General features: G+C 41.8%; 1 protein-coding gene and 1 long non-coding RNA gene across 4 annotated transcripts in view; both read left to right on the top strand.

Moving 5' to 3' along the window:
- Window positions 1–4,827, top strand: part of gpc6a (glypican 6a) — a 132,124-nt gene extending 127,297 nt beyond the window's left edge. For 2 of the 3 annotated variants that reach the window (XM_061763513.1, XM_061763498.1), the window contains one exon: window positions 1,246–4,827. In XM_061763513.1, the coding sequence (XP_061619497.1) occupies window positions 1,246–1,463 (218 nt within the window). In that variant the 3' untranslated portion in view covers window positions 1,464–4,827. The remainder of the gene's footprint in view (window positions 1–1,245) is intronic. The other variant, XR_009786747.1, reaches the window with a different exon arrangement.
- A 1,811-nt stretch (window positions 4,828–6,638) lies between these two features.
- LOC133472543 (uncharacterized) lies at window positions 6,639–13,415 on the top strand. Its single transcript, XR_009786748.1, has 3 exons — window positions 6,639–6,755; window positions 7,020–7,161; window positions 12,069–13,415. It is a non-coding gene; the product is annotated as an uncharacterized LOC133472543 (long non-coding RNA).
- The last annotated feature ends 6,583 nt before the right edge of the window (window positions 13,416–19,998 follow it).

Genomic DNA, 19,998 nt, shown 5'->3' with positions numbered 1-19,998 from the left:
GGAGGGCAATATAACTTTAAGCAGAAAATTATTTCCTGTTTATTCCAGACACACGTGGGGGTTGGCTGTCGGGCTGGCCACCCTTCTGTCTAGGGTGGCTGCGGCCCTTGCCACCACATAGCTCTGCCCCTGCATATAGCCAAAAATGGAACCAAAATATTTGAAGCATTAAACTACTACTAATCACAATCTTAAACATACAGGGAATTGTTTCATTAATAAAACCTGAGCATTTTTATCTTTGTCAGCTAGACCTAATAGGTCTCATTCAATTGCCTAGGTGGGAACTGCATCACATCACTTCCTGACAAGGGATATACTGTATGTGCCCAATATGCTGCATATTAATAAGTCAGATCGTAGGTTAGGTAGATAATTTATAGATTCCCAAGGATATTCTAGCTAATGTGTTTGTTGTACAGTGCAACCTCACTAGAACCGACTAACGATATAGCCGATTGTCTGTTATATTGAAGCACTTTTTATTTTTTATTTTTTTGAGGCCATCTGCACCCATATTATTATTGTTTTGTAGTTTTTTTCGAGGCCTAAAACTCCCAGTACAGTACAAAGTTATTGTAAATAGTACTCATCATACGCTTTCATGAGCCGCGAGGATATAGTGTGCGTCCTAGTTCCAAATCTGTTGCTGAAGCCAAAAGGCTTGACAAAAACATAAACTCTTACAGTACCAAAAATAGCATGTCCAGCTCCAAAGACTTGTGTTTTGTACTCCTTAAAACTAACGCCACAACCATGCCGCTCTCGCTCTGCTCTATATACAATAGAAAATGGATATAAACATCGTCACATGGCCGCCACATCAATGTCCCACATTCAATATGGCCACCACGTAGGCACATCTTTTGGAATTGGATCTGGTCACATTGTATATCTGTGACCCGGAAATCTGTCAGTCCCACTCTCTGCCTGAATTGTGCCACAGCGCCAGTCAACAACAGTGGCCAATTCTGGAACTAACAGACTTTGTCAACAGCATTTTAAGTGGTAAATAGAAACTATTTTTGGAGACATTGTTCAGTCCCGGTCTGTTTTATCCGATGTCCGTTTTATCGAGGTTTCACTGTAATGTTGTTCAGGCCTGCCCACAGGATACCCAATTTTGTTGGTGAACCAAGAATGTGTGTGGGAGATGCATCTGAGAAATAAACATGTCTTTGTAGTGGGACAAAGCAAATGAAGAATATCATTTAGATGTGTGTAAATTGTGTTTTGTCCATAAAGGTGATGAAGGCAGTAGTTCAGGCAGTGGCAGCGGCTGCTCAGATGGCTGCACGACTGAGGCTGTTCTTGTGGGATCCGAAGCTCCTGTGATCGGAGCCGACCGAAGTGATGTACACACAGCAACAGCAGGCAAGACGCTCTGCCATGGACCGTCACTACTGTTAACGATGACAACCCTCATAGCATCACTCTGCTCAATTCACCCCAGATGGAGATAATACATGTGTCGGTTGCTCACTAACTACTAAACTGCTGCGTACAGTATGTTTAAGCACGTTCTACAGCTGCTCCTTCACCGGACCTCTGGAACCTTCTGGAACACACCCTGTTGAGTGGCTGCTGAAGTGAGTACAGTGCTACATCCTTGTCATCCCCAGAAGAATGCTTGGTGACCTCATTAAAACAGCTTTCACCTCTGAACAAAAGGTGTTCGCTCATTGTTTTGGAATAAATTTTTAAAATCATCACTGGTGACAATGTGTCTCATGATGTTCCTGCCAGTTATTTCCAGATAATGCAGGAATGTGTTTCTTTCCTTTGTACAACAATTTTGGGACTGCGTTGAGTTTATCCTATTTGTCTTTCGCCCACTTCATACAAGAGAAAATGCTTACTGTGTGCATGCAAGGAAATAAAGCTCAGATATGCTTTTTGGTTATTCGTTTTAATGCAGGCTTTACAGCTTTTGGATATAATTATTTGGACAAGATTAAACTTCGGTAAATCTGAGTTTCCATTCAGAAATATAGGTTTGGCTACAGGCGATTGCTTTCCTTTAACAATCTTATACTTGCACATTTGCTCTTCATCATGGAATCATGGACTGCACCAAGGGAACGGCTTTACACAGATACATGTTGCTGGCCTCTTTGTACCTCTTTTCCCAGTCATTGGAATTTTGGTGTCACGTTATACCTAGCTATAACTGTTAAGTGTTTCCTTTGAAGGCACAACAATGTAACCTTAATGGTTTAGTTAAAGACTAAGAACAAATGTGTATTATTTGTTAAAACATGTCACATACAAAACAAAAGACAGAAACAGTAGTATACTATTACACAGTAGTTCAATTGCCTGGGACCAGCTTGTCAAAATATCTATCCATGCTATATTACTAACTAATTGGCTATATTATGTGTTTATAGAAGGTTGTACACCATACCAATACTGGCCTCCTTTAGAAAAGTTTGTAGTATTTACGTAACCAGTTATGTCTCTGCACAATATCCACAAAGCCGTCTCTTTGAAACTAAGACGAGTGCAGAGGTTAGAGTGGTAATCAAATGACTAGGTCACTCCATACACTCCTCAGTCTATCTCTCGCAGACGTTGACCACAACATGGTGCTGGATAAAAGCTTAGGGCCCATGGCCAGATTTGTATACCAAAAAATCATTTATTTGACCTTGGGTCACAAAAAGCTAAGTTCCAATGTTGCAAGGATTCCAATCAAAGGGGGCAATTGTTCATGGTACCAGGGCAGTGCAGTCATTATGGTGCAGTGTGCTCCTAAAAATAAATACCTGAAAGGTGAATCTCTTTTCTCAGCGGAGACTTTTCCATAGCCTTTCTCTCTAGCAAATTAACAGCTGCTGTGAGCGTCTCAAAGAGATTACACGTTCCATGTAGCGGGCATGGAACATTACTCCTCTCCTCGCTGTACTCCACAGGGAAAAAAGCACTTTTCCCCACGGCCGTTGTCCTTAAAAAGTTCTTAAACACAAATGACAAGCACAATGAAAACATGATGCGCCTGTTGTCCTTTGAAATAAGCAAATATTTGATTTGTTATCCATAGTGACAAAATTTGCAGCTAATTAAAAGTATTTGTGTTGGACCATATGGTTTACCAGAGAGTGCAACAAAAAAATAAAAAAAGCTTGCAGTCCAGGATAGACAGGGAAGCAAATGAATTCTGTCGTCTTGTTCTGCAAAAAATGTATAAGCAGGAGGTGACCAGCAGGTTCGTTCCCAGCAAACTCACCATGTTGCAAATGAATCAGGGACAGGACTCCCCAGTGTGAAACAGTCTGATGAAGTGAGCCATACAGAAAAACATGAGCAGAACTTGGGGACATGCATAGTTGGGGACATGAAGCTCAAACTGTTTAGAAATGTTTATTTTGCAGAAAATACACCACTTGAGGTGGAGTGCTCAGACATTTAGAATGGACATTCAGATAAGGGTCTTTTGTCAGGTCTAGTAAAGAATATGTCTTATATGGTATCCCTGCAATTTAAATTGGATAACATTTATTTATTAGCTTTGTGTGTGAATACTGACAGAATGACATTTACACTAATGTTATTGTCAAAAATAATTCTCTTGCCTCATTTTTAATCCTGCATATCATTGCCATTTCTCAACGTATTCCAATGTTCCATATACTAAAAAAATGACATCTTTGAGATTGATTAGTTAAAAATCTCTTCTGAAACACTGTATATCCTTTTTTTTTTTTGTACAGCTCATGGACAAGGCAGCAAACATGTCATAGCATCACATCGAAGTGCTTACTGATGGTCCAATCAGACAGATATGATATCATCCCATACTACCCACAACCCCAAGGAGGCATACTGTATTTTTATGACGTCTGTTATTATTATTATATAAACATTAACCAGCGTTACAGTTCCTAATTAATTTTGCATTTTAAGATCAGTGATGGCATCTCTCAGCATTCACCCACATTTTTTAGGGAATTGTAATGTCTAGTCTAGTAATGAATCGTACACCACGATTCAGTAAGACTAAAAATAAAAAGTAATACTATGACTTTGATTGAATCATTTAGTGCTAATAAAATTTGGCCTCAAATGCTTTCAGCTTTTCTGCCTTAACAGCGGTGTATGAGAATCTGTTGCTGTACAAAGGCTGACACTCCTATACTCTTAGGAGCCCCAACAAGATTGTTGTCTGCAAAAGTTGCTTTGTCTGACTCAGGATAAGTAGGTCTTTATTGGTGTCCCTGCAATGCAGTGAAGAAAATAGAAAAAGACATGTTATGAAGTTGGCCCAAACTGCCCAAAGAGCTTTGTCTTTTCCGATTGTGTTGAGAATAATGTTTGCCCTTTTCCTCCGTCTTATGTATGCGCTCCTGACAAGCTATCGCACCACTCTCACACATACAGTATCAGTTCCTGAGATGCTTCTGAGCTTAACTTAATTTGTCCGTGATACGTCTTTTGTTGTTTGTCCTTTATTCTCTTTGACATTTGAAAACTGAAAGAAACAAATAATAATAATAGTAGATAGTAATGGCCACTGACTTGCGTTTATGGGTTTACACAATGTTTTGAACAAAATGTTTTATGCAAGGTCCTTTCCATTTTAATGTAAAAGATTTAATGCACTTTTGCTAGGACATATGCTGTGAGTGTGGTACTATATGTTTCATTTGCAAAATCAGATGACTAAGGAGCACATGAAAAAAAATTGAGCTGCCAATGCACGGTGTTTTTGGAAATGAAGTTGTTGATGCAGCAGACATGCCTTACCATTTTTTTAAATAATTGAAATGATTGCTCATTTGGCTTTTGTTATTGAAAATAATAGTGATATTAAAGATTTTGTTTACATTTTTTTCATCTGTCTTGTTTCTTTATGCATGTACAGGTATTACCATGAAATGTCTTGATGTGTCTTCTCATGAGAATTTTGTTGGAAATTGTACAAAAACTCAGACGATATCATTTTTTTTCTTTTTTGCAGTATTACAGTTAAAAATATACAATCCTGCAGTGATTCACGTTAATAACTCCTGCCTCAGTACACTGCACATACATGATAGACTTACCACAAAGCGAAAACTACAGAGCTTCGTCTTTAAGGTTATCGGGTTAGTGCATATTGTTTTCCAGTGCAATTGGAATTGGAATTGCGGTTTTTCCAAAATATTAATTACAAAAATAAATAAATAAACTTAAAATTAAAATACAGCCATATCGGCAGCCATATTGCAGAAAGACGCGTTGTTTCATATTGATGCGCGCGAGAGAAGGTTTCCCTGCATGCCAAACAAAGAGATGAGTTGACTCAGAGGCTTTGTACATGCCTGTACATGCCTGTACTGTACGGGCACTCATACAAGGCGCGTGATTGGTTCCCGGCGCGACATCGACCAATGAGAGCACGGGTGGACGTGAGCTGATTGGCTGCGCATCATCGCAGCCTCACCCAGTATTTCTGTTTCTCCTTTTTTTCAACACTAATAAACAGGATCTGTATCATATACTGTATAACTCACTATGCTGTTGTTGAAGCTAAAAAACGGTGGTAGAAAATAGGATGTCCCCATTTAGAAGAAGAATCACCTTTTATTGTAATCAACATGCATGCATGCACACGAAATTTGTTCTCTGCATGTAACCCATCACAATGAACACGTACACATGTTAGTGGAACACACTGGAACAGGGGGGAGCTGATGCGCCCGGGGAGCATTTCAGGGTATCAGTGTCTTGCTCAAGGAGACTCCGGGGGACTTTGGCGCATGGTCCATTCGGGGTCTTGAACCTATGTCCCCCACGATGGCAGGCGATGAGCTTAACCATTGGGCCACAGCTGTCTGAGAGCTTATTTAAATTTAACTGGCAGTTTACTGATAAAACATAAAAATAGGCACCTGTTTATAAAGTACTGCGACTGGCTGGCGACCAGTTCAGGGTGTACCCCGCCTCTCGCTTGAAGATAGCTGGGATAGGCTACAGCACGCCCGCGACCCTTGTGAGGATAAGCGGTACAGAAAATGGATGGATGCATGGTTTATATAGTACTACAGTATATTATATTTTACTACTCTTATATTCCAGGATCAAGTCTCCTCAAACTCTTAGCTCGAGCAAGAAATCATTTCTGAAAGTATGAAGAAAACTGACTGTTATGACTGGTTCTTCTGTAAAATGGGCATACACTATGCATATTCATCTTGTTTTTAACTGGATTTCGTGTCAGTTTATTCACTTTTGAATCAGTGCCAATTTCAAGTGTCATTGTCAGGTGTTTATTGTACAGAAGGGAATGGCAATACGCAGCTCCTGATCAGTTTGATAGAATGAATTCTTGATGCATCAGTTATTTGGTCAATCTTAAAGGGATTATCTGAGGTGATACCAGAAAATTATGATTTTTGTCAGATTTAACAGATTTAACAGGTTTAACACTACAACTCCCAGGATTTTCTAACCCCCTCAACCTCCCAGAGCTCCATTAAATTATGTCTTGGTTTGAGACTCACAACTTGATCAGTGACAGTTAACTACCTTACATTTGCAAATGTGCCCTGCGCAGATAATGGCCCACTGGAATGTGCTTGAGTGAGGTGTGAGGTATTCTCTGGCCATACTTTGTTCCCTCACCGGGGGGCGGAAGTGGGTTGGGACATGTTTGTCTATTAACTAATAGATGTCTATGAACTCACAATTACTGTATGTGCCCCTCACCTACAATGCCTCTCCCTGACTAGACCGCTGCCTTGCACGTAATTGCTTCAGGCAACCATTCACAGGTAATTAAGGATATTAGATACAAAACCATCCCGTCAAGTGATGGCCCTGCAGTAGAGATACGTCCATTGATGGGTCTATGGGAGTTCTTGTGTTAAGACTTTTGCGAAGTCTATTTGAAAATTTTCCGTTAAACTTCCCGCAACCCGGAAGTGACCAAAATTCAAGAATGCGATCTAAAACATTAACTGGCTTCGTACGCAAGCGCGACAAAATAGTTGAGGGAATCAACTGATACATCTGCAGAATGGGCATCTGTTTTCCAGGATTTTGAAGAAGAAAAGCATCAAGATTTTCTGCTTGTTGGTCCATACATGTACGAGCCAGATGCAGTAGATGACGGCGTTGAGGTTGTTCCGACCAACCAGACTTGGAATGGCGTCTCAATACAAGGAGAGTGGATGACTGGTGAGTCAGTACAATTAGTAGTGTATATATAGTGACGCTTGATTCAAATATGGATATGGAAAAAGGGGATTATCGGTTTTATTTTCTATACTTTCCGCTACAACACGAGACTTCCGCCACATGGAGGAGAATATGCTAGCGACTAGCGAGCCATATTCCCAAAAAGGGCACGTCTTTCATTCATTTCATCTATGAAGTTGTGGCTCATGCTTGCGTTTACTTACCCATGCAGGCAATGGTTGGGTAATTGCAATTGGAAATTAGAAAACCTTTCCAAAACCACGCAGTATTTGCCCACATCTAGATGAACTCCAATAAATATGTATTAGGCCTATTAGTGGTTTGGAAAATGGTAGGGGTGGAGAATTGAGCATGCATTAGTTTACATAACAGAAAAAGCAGTATAGACAATGTATGGTTGAGAATTGCTGACATTTTATAAATTAATGATTTACTAAAAACTAATGACTATAATGCTCCATGTATTACAATTCTCCTTGGCGTAAGGCAGTTATTTGTATGTTTCTGGTAATGTATCAATGACCATTATAAAAATGTACATATTGACTACATTGGGACAAATGAAGTCTGTGAGCTACATGACGTGTGACAGCAGACAAACATTCCATGTCTGTGGCAGATGTCATTATTGCTGGCAGAGTATTAATTTTCTCGATTGAAATAGCAGATCAGAGTGGATGCTTAATAGCCGTGTGTTTGCTAGCACCTTTGGAAAAAGCATGATTAGAACCTGAACAAAAACAGCTCCATTGGAAATAAAAAATTGTATGGAGTATACCAAGTATAAAGGTTCTCCCTATAAACTCAATATCCCTGATTAAGAACTGTCCTATTTCTGTTTATTGCATTCTGAATGTGTGATGATGTGTGAAACGAAAATGAATGACCATGTCGTTAAAACCTTACAGATCCCATATTTTGGCTATTTAGACCTCCATAGAGTGAGTCGCTAACATGGACTTAGTGTAAAAGTGTCAATTTAATTAAAAAAAAAAAAAAAACACCTTGGTTTTGTCATACAATTGTCCAGAAATGGCCCCTCTGAAAGCTAATTCTGTTTGATTAAGTTTTGTATCCGCTTTGTCCATATTTGGCTCAGACCGCCTCCTTTCCTTTGACTGGTTGCCTCTGCATAGAAGACCCACTTGTGGGAGCACACGTGTTTGTTATGTTGACAGCGCTGGCTCGGAAGCAGAGAGGGAAGGCAGAGATCTTCACTAGTGGTGTGGATAAGCGCAAGAAATTGGAATGACCTGATTTCAGGCCTCATGACAGAAAAACCTCTGGAACTCAGGAATATACAGATGATTTTAATTCATATTTCATATGTTTACTGAGGTACCATAGAGCTAATATTGCATCACAAATACTAGAAAAAGTTGGTTTGGTAAAATATGAGACCTTTAATATACAGTAGCATAGGAAACACAAAAACTTTATTGTTTATGTCACTCGTGATGGTAGAAAGCAAACAGTCTTTTACTTTATTCATTGGACTTGCATTTAAAATAAATGTCATTACATTGTCCAGTATAAACTCACCACTAGACTAAACATTATGTATGCCCAGAGGTGGGTGGAGGAGCCAAATACTGTACTCAAGAGTACTGTTACTTTAGCATAATATGACTCAAATAAAAGTAAAAAAGTACTAAGAGTAAGAAAGTACTCAGTGAAAAAAAAAATCAAGAGTAACTGGTGAGTAACCCAGATTTGTTTTGTTTTTTTAATCAGAGGATGAATCTCAAATAAAATCTTCTTTTCCTTTCGGCTTGTCCCTTTAGGGGTCGCCACAATGCGTCATCCTTTTCCATGTAAGACTATCTCATGCGTCCTCCTCTCGAACACCAACTGCCCTCACGTCTTCCATCACGACATCCATCAACCTTCTCTTTGGTCTTCCTCTAGCTCTCTTGCCTGGCACTTCCATCCTCATCACCCTTCTACCACCCTTCTATTCACTATTTCTCCTCTGGACGTGTCCAAACCATCCAAGTCTGCTCTCTCTAACTTTGTCTCCAAAACATCGAACCTTGGCTGTCCCTCTGATGAGCTCATTTCTAATTTTATTCAACCTGGTCACTCCTAGAGTGAACCTCAACATCTTCATTTCCGCCACCTCCAACTCTGCTTCCTGTTGTCTCTTCAGTGCCACTGTCTCTAATCCGTACATCATGGCTGGCCTCACCACTGTCTTGTGTTTTGGCAAATCCTTTTCTGACAGAATACGTAAGGAAGCAATCTTGTCTTCGTGGGTTTTTTAAAGAAAGAAAAGTCTTTGCAAAGAGAGGAAAAGGTCTTACGAGTTGTCACCCCTTACTGAAATCTAAGCAAAACAATCGCCTACATTATACAGAAATGAGAGAGACAGAGAATCAAAGGAAAGCAAAACAATTATCTTTGTCCAGCTGCACTCAACTTATCTTTGTCGAAAAACAACTAGCTAGTAGTCACAACATGGCTGGGAACAACCAGGATGCACAATACAGCCGAAAAACAGCCAGGAGTCACAACTTGGAACAATAAAGCATGTGAAGGTTGTATATAACTAATATAAGTAATATTTGGTGTACATAAAACATACTTTTTCCAACTCACTTGTAAACTTTGCCCTTCATCCTTGCAGAGCCACAGTGCGTCATCCTTTTCCATGTAAGCCTATCTCCTGCAATCTCCTCTAGAACACCAACTGCCCTCATGTCTTGCCTCACGAGATCCATCAATCTTCTCTTTGGTCTTCCTCTAGCTCTCTTGCCTGGCAGCTCCATCCTCATCATCCTCTACCAATATACTTACAATTTCTCCTCTGTACATGTCCAAACCATCGAAGTCTGCTCTCTCTAACTTTGTCTCCAAAACACCTTGGCTGTCCCTCTGATGAGCTAATTTCTAATTTTATCCAACCTGGTCACACTGAGAGTGAACCTCAACATCTTCATTTCCGCCACCTCCAGCTCTGCTTCCTGTTGTCTCTTCAGTGCCACTGTCTCTAATCCGTACATCATGGCTGGCCTTTTATAAACTTTGCCCTTTATCCTAGCAGAGACTCTTCTGTCACATAACACACCTGACACCTTCCTCCACCCGTTCCAACCTGCTTGGACCCGTTTCTTCACTTCCTTACCACACTCACCATTGTTCTGGACGGTTGACCCCAAGTCTTGGGCCCAATCCAACTCTCATCGTGACAACTTTCATTGGCCCATAGAGGCTATGTGTGCGGTCATGTGACTGTCTTGTGCTGTTTGGTTGGTGAATTGGAGTCAAATGACCCTAGTGATCTCATTGTCTTAACGGCACCCTATGCCGAAGTTGAAGTCTAAAAATAGATCACACATGCAATAATGGATAAATAAAAGTAGTGAGCGGCATGTTGATCATTGTAACTGAGTAAAAGTGTCAATGCATCACGTAAATACTCAAGTAAACGTAAAAATTATGGTGAATTCAAACTACTCTGACAAGTAAAATTTATCAAAAATGTTACTTGAGTAAATGTAATGTAGTTAATGTAGCGCGTTACTACCCACCTCTGGGTATGCCTGAACAATCAAACAAGATTCAATACAACAGCTGTATATAAACATCTGCCTTCTTCCATTCATTAATTTTTACCACATGTTCAGGCTCTTGGGTAATCTGGAGCCTATTCCGGCTGATTTTGGGTAAGAAGTAGGGTTCTCCATGGATTGGTCGCCAGCCAATCACAGGGCCCATCGTAGACAAACAACCATTCACATTCGCATTTGGGCAATCCAATTAAACTAACGTGCATTTTTGGGGGGGAATGTGGGAGTAAACTGGAATACACAGAGTGAACCCACACAAGCATAGGCAGAACATGTAAGCTTCACATCGAGGGGCCCACCAGGCTGCCAAATTTCTGCCTTTACAAGTAAAATAAGGAAAATATGGATTTAAATGCTGTTCAATGTTTTAGTTGTAGTTTGCGGAGTGAATTAGTGAGTTTTATTATTTCAAAAAGGGGACATGCCTGGGTGTAGCAAGATGTCATAAAACGGTGTCTGCTCGCCCTAATAAAAGTACATAAAGTACAAATAAGGAAAGTAGGATCCCAACAGATCCTTCATTTCAATTAATCGGGAATCCTTCATTTTAAAATTATTTTTTAGAGAACCGAGCAAGATTCCCCCAGGGATGCTGCTGGTCCTGAATGAGCTGCCACAAACAACAAAATTAATATTTCTGGCCACATGTCTGTCAAATGCAGCCAGCTGTCAAGGTTGCAAGGCACTGGGAACAACGCTTCGTGCCGCGCGCATATGGGTGGGAACAGCTGGTGACTAAGATCTGAACCCCCACAGACGAGACGATCTCATTTGACCACACTTGCAGTGTGAAGGGGTTCCATGACTTCCTGCTACTTGCATTTGAAGTGTTGTTATTTTCCAAGGTTCTACTCTTCTGTCTTATTTCTTTTTTTGGTTCATGGCGTTGTGTCGAAGGAACCCTGAAGTGTTGTTCTCTAACTTGATCACATGATCCACCTGCTAAGTTCCACAGTTTGTAACAAGCCTGCTGCTTCGGCAACACAAATGGAACTGGGATAAGCACAGACTCCATGAACTTGTCTTAATGAGTTGGGATGATTTAATTGTACAAAACACTTCAGAAGTTCTATCTCATCAATATTTTACCTTGCTGCAAATTTGCTCCCCTTGAGCACTTAAGTTCCAATAAAAATTGGGTTTGCGAGTAATGTACTAGCTTGTGCTATAATATTTGCTGCAAATACTGAATGAAGGGATCATTTGAATGGTAAATTCTCAGTCAACATTTATCGAGCTGACAAAAGAGACTGCTCAAGTCAAAAACTGTTGAGATTTATTCAGACAGGTAAAATAAAACCTCTGTGTCTTTGTAAGGTGCTGGGCCACCAGAACAACTCCACCCCGTCATATATTTGACGAATCTCAAGATGTCTGTTGGAAGGTGGAGGAGAGAGGGATGCAGAAAGGAGGCAGCCCCCTTCCTGAAAAGAGTTCCCTTCATTTTGGAGTTTGAAGATTGTGCCAAGTGCTGTCAGACTTGTCAACAATCTCGCAGAGGTGTCCAATTGGGTCGGGAGATGACGACGGCGAAGGCCATAGCATTTGAGTTACATCATCTTTATCCTCATTCTTCAAACTCGGCTCTGTGTCACATTTTGTCAGGTGATGCAGAAAAATATCTTTCAGTCAGAGAACAACAGACAAAAAGCTTAGTGCAATTCCATATCCATTACGTCTAAGTAGCTTCTCCAAACATACATTTATTCATTTTCACATGACAGCATCAACGAGGACAGCACGACTCAGCTCCACATCTGAACCAGAATTATTCATTATAAGCTCTCTTTCTGTATGTATAATTATTTATATGCTTCAATTATGGATAAAGTGGTGACAAAGGGGCAGACTTAACTCAGCAAAGACTTGTGACTGAAGAAGAAATAATTGGGCTTCTACTGTGATGTAGGTAAAATAGTGCAGCCTGCTTCAATTAGCTTCCAATAACTACACAATAATCAATGTGTCAATTTTAAATATTTGTTAGTGCTGTATCTATGCATTTGGCCTATTTAAATAACATTTTACACCAAGTTGGGAAGCATATATTTGGTGTGAGCTAACAAGCTAAAAATTGGACATTGGACAATATTTGACATATCGGTAAATTTGGAGATGAATGAAATTTAAATTGATCGATAGTTGCAAATTTCATGAATGAAACAGATTTCAAACAGTATTATATCCACTCTACTGCATGCAGCATCTGTGTACATGTTCGTGCGTGTGTTGTGTGTATCCAAAGATGGCATCATCTTATTATTCCTCACTGACATCAGGTTTGTAAGGAATAGCATGAACTGACAGCAAAATGATTTGGCTTGCAAAGAAATAATTAGTTACAGATTGTTTCTGGCTCAAGAGAGATGTTTCAAAAAGCAGGTGTCTGTTTGGCTTGCAAATCAGCCCTCGTTGCTTTTTTCTCATGAGTCTCTGATGATGATTTGGCATTACAAAGCTAATTACAATAAAACAGTTGCCTAACAGAAGAAGCATGGTTTTCCAATTTTACTGTTTACTGTTGACATAAAAATGTATGGTACATAGACTACATGTTTCTTAACTTGTAGAAGGTAATCTGTTACAATTTAATGCTATCCTTTTACCTTTTTCCTATTCAAAGTTGAATGAGCCTTCTCAAGTTTTGGCATAGGTTTTACAAACCAATTTCCAATTACTAATGCAATGCAATAAATTCTCTTAATGTAATACCTGCTTTGGAACGTGATTACTGCATTGGATTGAGTAAATACTAAAGTAAAAATATAAAATAAAGGAATGCACTGTATACTTTTGTAGCGTATACGGGTTAACTAAAAATGTAGTTAAATTAGGAGAAAAGAATAAACTGGAAGTGACGCCTCTGTTACTTCCAGTTTAGCCTAATTTTAAATTACAGCGTTAGAAATTAAGATATTTTATCTAGCAAAAGGGGCACCACGTCGCTTTATATGTGGATAATATTTGGGAAAAGCGTCGCGAAGCCTTGTTATCAGTCTCGTAATCTGAAGGTTGCTACACTTTAGGAAATTTTGATAAGAGTTCTAGACGGCCAGAGGTTTCTTTCCTCAAACCCAAACACACACAACAATTCAGGTAGTGAATTTTATGTAAAATTGAATGATCTAACATGGAGAACCGACGGGGAAACAACACAGAAAAACACAAAACAAAAAAGTACAGACGAACATTGGCAAAGGAAACTGACTTGTGATGTGAGATTGGTAGAATTGAGCGCAAAGTGAATGCATATAGCTGGGGATTCCTGTTCTTGTTAATTTAAACCCAAATATGCACTAATCTGTACTTTTAGTAGACCGCAATGTTGGATTTACGTGTCTTGAACACCACCAGGCAGGTCAAGCTTCCAAGTTTTCGGCCGGCCCAGTCCGCACCGGGAACAGGTGGATTTGGCGGAAAGGTGAAGGAAAAAGGAGCCCAAAAGCTTCCCAGGCAGAACCGCCGGAGCCCGGGTGTTTCGGCTCGCAAGACGTTCGGAACGGGCGCGTTGTGCCCGCTTCTGTCCCCATGGGGAGAGCTCAGGCAGCCAAAAAGGGTAGCTCGGAGCACTCGCAGGATGTTCTGCAGGCGGGGATGGTCCGATGTGTCCTCGTCACCTCGTGGTGAGGTGGGCAACCTGCCTGGGTCAGTCTTCGGCAAGTTGGTTGGGTGAGACAAGAGCCGACCCAGAGAGCATAGCTCCGGCCTTTTTATGGCCGAAGCGAGCCAAAAGGGGGTGGTCGGTCTCCCCCTTCCCCCCTTTCTTTCCTTCCCACCAACTTCAGGACCAAAAGTGGTGCTGGACTGCCTCTGAGTGTTAGTTTTCCATTTTGGGATTATTTTGTTGTTTAAAACCATCCATCCATCCATTTTCTGAGCCGCTTCTCCTCACTAAGGTCGCGGGCGTGCCGGAGCCTATCTCAGCTATCATCGGGCAGGAGGTGGGGTATACCCTAAACTGGTTGCCAGCCAATCGCAGGGCACATACAAACAAACAACCATTCAGAATCAGAATCAGAATCATCTTTATTTGCCAAGTATGTCCAAAACACACAAGGAATTTGTCTCCGGTAGTTGGAGCCGCTCTAGTACAACAGACAGTCAATTTACAGAACACTTTGGAGACATAAAGACATTGACAAAAAACAACAACAAACAACAATTGTGCAAAAAGATGCAGAGTCCTCAGTTCGAATGGCTAATATCGCAATAGTCCGGTGCAATGACCATTGTGCAAAGGGCACTGAGACTTCAAGGAGTGTATGCGGTTTAAAGTGACGAGTACTGCGATAATCTGGGACAATGGTTGTGCAAATGTTACAGATACTCCTCAATCAGTGTGCAAATGGAGCAGATGCTACTCTGGCATGAGTGGCCACTATATGCAAATAGTGCAGCACGGCGAGACAACTACAGTGAGTGCACGAGTAATACATAATACAGAAATGTGACAACGAACTCAAGTCAAAAAATTGCCAGCTTGTTGTAATGGAATTGTAAGTTAGCTGTTCAAGAAGTTGATTGCAAGAGGGAAGAAGCTGTTGGAATGTCTACTAGTTCTAGTTTGCATTGATCGGTAGCGCCTACCTGAGGGAAAGAGCTGGAAGAGCTGGTGACCAGGGTGGGGAGGGTCCGAGAGGATTTTGCACGCCCTTGTCTTAGTTCTGGCAGCGTGCAAGTCCTCAAGGGTGGGTAGGGGGGGTACCGACAATCCTTTCAGCAGTTTTGATTGTCCGTTGCAGTCGGAGTTTGTCCTTTTTTGTAGCAGCACCAAACCAGACTGTGATGGAAGAACACAGGACTGATTCGATGACCGCTGTGTGGAACTGTCTCAGCAGCTCCGGTGGCAGGCCATGCTTTCTCAGAAGCCGCAGGAAGTACATCCTCTGCTGGGCCTTTTTGAGGACGGAGTTGATGTTGGTCGCCCACTTCAGGTCCTGGGAGATTGTAATTCCCAGGAACTTGAAGGTCTCGACGGTTGACACAAGGCAGCTGGACAGCGTGAGGGGCAGCTGTGGCGAAGGATGCCTCCTGAAGTCCACGATCATCTCTACAGTCTTGAGCGTGTTCAGCTCCAGGTTGTGTCGGCCGCACCACAGCTCCAGCCGCTCCGCTTCCTGTCGATATGCAGACTCGTCACCGTCCTTGATGAGGCCGATGACAGTGGTGTCATCTGCAAACTTCAGGAGTTTGACAGTCGGGTTCGCTGAGGTGCAGTCGTTCGTGTAGAGAGAGAAGAGCAGCGGAGAGAGGACACAACCTTGGGGCGCCCCAGTGCTGATGCTGCGTGTGGATGAGGTGGCCTCCCCCAGCCTGACCTGCTGTGTCCTGCCCGTCAGAAAGCTGTAAATCCACTGGCAGATTCGCAGTCACATTCACACCTACGGGCAATATAGAGTCTTCAATTAACCTACAATGTATGTTTTTGGGACTTGGGAGGAAACCGGAGAGCCCGGAGAAAACCCACGCAGTCACAGGGAGAACATGCAAACTCCAAACAGGCGGGGGCGGGGATTGAACCCTGGTTCTCAGAACTGTGAGGCAGACGTTCTAACCAGTCGGCCTCCGTGCCGGTTTAAAACCATCCATCCATGCATCCATTTTCTGAGCCGCTTCTCCTCACTAGGGTCGTGGGCGTGCTGGAACCTATCCCAGCTGTCATCGGGCAGGAGGCGGGGTACACCCTGAACTGGTTGCCAGCCAATCGCAGAGCACATACAAACAAACAACCATTCGCACTCACAGTCACACCTACGGGTAATTTAGAGTCTCCAATTTATGCATGTTTTTTGGGATGTGGGAGGAAACCGGAGTGCCCGGAGAAAACCCACGCAGGCACAGGGAGAACATGCAAACTCCACACAGGCGGGGGCGGGGATTGAACCCCGGTCCTCAGAACTGTGAGGCAGACGTTCTAACCAGTCTTCCTCCGTGCCGGTTTAAAACCAGTGAAATAAAATATTAATTATTGGATTTAAGATAGCAAGACCATTTTCCCGCTTTGCATTGTCCCACGCTCATCCTCTTTAATCCCTGTAACGAATGTTTCAAATGTTATGTGATTGTTGAGAACACTACTATTTTCAATGTGGTGTGGAGTGAAACATTTCATGTGGTTCAATTGACAACAGATTCAACATCAGACATTCAAGTTTGCAGCAATACTGTCACTAGTGGCGTTCATGTAAAGTTCTTAAAATATTTACTGCCAGGAAAGTCCGGTAAAGACTGTTTAATGAATCCGCGTCTAGTGTTCTATTGCAAACTCTGCATCTTTGGTCTGCGCTTTGATGCTCCGGGTGCTGGTAATTCACTTAGCGTCGGCATGCCAAAGCAAATGTCTGTGTCTTGCTTCTGATGATCATGGCTGGTGATTCACTTAGCGTCTGTATTTGAAGTTGAGTCACGCCACCCCATGGTTGTCTATATCGGCGGAAAGAGCGGGTCTCTCCGGAGACTGAGGTGCTGGGTGTCATCTTTGCATGGTGTGTCCGCTACACTTTTTACTGGGATGATTGAGAGAATTTGCCTTACGATTCCCAAATTATTTCTTGCGGCATAAAAAGCAATCACAAACATAAATTGATAGAGCCCACTGGGTCACCCAATGGTTTCAAAGAAATGTACATTTGTTGATCTTGGAAATTTTTGGGGTTTGATTTAAATATTCAAATGATGTGAACTTTTACATTATTATAAAGATAGAGATTTAAATAGGATTTCTGTTGTTGTGGTTCACTCACGTAAAGGGGAACTAAACCCCAATTTTCTTCTGCAAGAATACATTGTATGTGTCAGCACTAGTCAAACCACAATACTCTGATTAATATTTCATTTGTGAAATAAGAATTAAATGGAATAATTCATCAACATACGGGCAGCACCACATTGGGAGAAAAGGTCAGCAGCCGTAGACTGAAAGTGACGTCACATTGTTTACTGCACAAGAGTGAAACGATGTAAAAATGGCACAACCTGTAGGCAAGTAAACGCATTTTTAAAATATATTTTGGGGAATTAATACTTCGTTGCGGCACGGTGGCCGACTGGTTAGAGCGTCAGCCTCACAGTTCTGAGGTGCGGGGTTCAATCCCCGTCCCCGCCTGTGTGGAGTTTGCATGTTCTCCCCGTGCCTGCGTGGGTTTTCTCCGGGCACTCCGGTTTCCTCCCACATCCCAAAAACATGCATTAATTGGAGACTCTAAATTGCCCGTAGGCATGACTGTGAGTGCGAATGGTTGTTTGTTTGTATGTGCCCTGCGATTGGCTGGCAACCAGTTCAGGGTGTACCCCGCCTCCTGCCCGATGACAGCTGGGATAGGCTCCAGCACGCCCGCGACCCTAGTGAGGAGAAGCGGCTCAGAAAATGGATGGATGGATAATACTTCGTTGATTTCAGTGAACAGAATCAGGTAAAGAAAATATGCACATTTAAAACATGACAGATGGTTTTGACATTTTGGGTTTAGTTTCCCTATAACAGCGTGGGTTTCTGTCCCTCTTAGTGATGATGTGAATGTGAGTGTGAATGGTTGCTTGTCTATATGTCTAATTCTTTTGCCTGTCAAACAGTCCAGGGTGTAATATACCTTTCAAAGTCAGCTGAGATATGCCCTAGTTTCCCGCTTCCCTTGTCAGATGGTGGGATGGATAATACAAATCAGATTGTCTTGTAAATAGTCAAATATTCCGAGGTAGCGACTGCTGTTAAAAGTATCATTACAAATTTAAATGGTTACAGGACAATAGAAGCAAAAATGTATATCAATTGAGTTCTTTACGAGCAGAAGTTTATGAAGAAATCTTTATGAGTATGGTGATTGAGGTGTAGCAGTTGTTTTGGAGAGACTATAATAAGTAGAAACATTTCCTTCAAGAACCTCTGTGACATCAGATATGTGACAAATGAGAGAGAACCCTGCCTTTTATTTGTCCTTCAAAAAACTTGTGATGCATTTGAAAGGAGGGTGGTGACAGTAAATATCACAGTCTGAGGACATTGTTAATAGATTCTCTGGTGACACATTTCATTCTAATTGCTTTTTATATGACAAAGTAATAGTGTTAGGGCTTTGGAGACGTAAAAAAAAAAAATCCCTTGGAAATAGAGAACTTTGAAATTAAACCTTTCTTTTCAATTATCACTCCCACAAGAGCTGAGCAATTAAATGGATTTAACCCAGCACTGTTGTAATAAGACATAAATACGCTCCAAAGGAATCAGGTGTCATGATTTCTTTTTAACAAACTTCAACAGAATTGTTTTCGTGTTCGACTTTATGATTATCAAGCGAGCTCAGATGCAAATGTTTTCTCCCACTATGTTTGATCTATTTTGTGAAGTTTCAAGTCGTGACACTTTTCTCCCACGTTGTGCAAGATACAGTTTTGTGTTAAAACTTGGTTGGAGGTCTATTGCCATTCCACTGCAAATATAGTGTTGTTTCCTTTGCACATTCAACATCCCTGACTCTGCAGTTACTGTACAGAAATCATGTGTGCCTCACTGCAATTTGTAATGCATAATTCATCATGTTGTTTCGTTTGCTAACGTTTCGTTCAAAAGAACGAATCTTTTTAGTGCACGTACTGAACTGAATCAGTTCATGAACTGATTCGTTCTTTGAGCTGGGCCGCCACCGTGAGCGAGTTGGCTCGGAGTGGAAATGAAACTGTTGTAGCGTTCTGTCACTCACTTCTGAATCTTCAGCGAATGACCAATGAGCAGCCAGTGTGCTGGCGGGGGCGGGGCTTCACTAAACATACTGCCATGTGATTTGCGATTCGCCAACGTTATCACTCCAGCGAATGATGAATGAGCAGCCAGTATCAGGCAGCACCGCGCAGGCGACGCAGGGACAAACTGATTGTACTGCCGAACTGAATGTACTGAAGTGAACTCATTATAGCAAAGCATCCATCCATCCATCCATTTTCTGAGCCGCTTCTCCTCACTAGGGTCGCGGGCGTGCTGGACCCTATCCCAGCTGTCATCGGGCAGGAGGCGGGGTACACCCTGAACTGGTTGCCAGCCTATCGCAGGGCATATACAAACAAACAACCATTAACACTCACAGTCACACCTACGGGCAAATTTAGAGTCTCCAATTTTTGCATGTTTTTGGGATGTGGGAGGAAACCGGAGTGCCCGGAGAAAACCCACGCAGGCACGGGGAGAACATGCAAACTCCACACAGTCAGGGCCGGGGATTGAACTCCGGGTCCTCAGAACTGTGAGGCTGACGCT

The sequence above is a fragment of the Phyllopteryx taeniolatus genome, chromosome 2 (assembly GCF_024500385.1).
Source record: "Phyllopteryx taeniolatus isolate TA_2022b chromosome 2, UOR_Ptae_1.2, whole genome shotgun sequence".
Lineage (NCBI taxonomy): Eukaryota > Metazoa > Chordata > Actinopteri > Syngnathiformes > Syngnathidae > Phyllopteryx > Phyllopteryx taeniolatus.
This window is presented reverse-complemented; position numbering and strand designations above follow the sequence as displayed.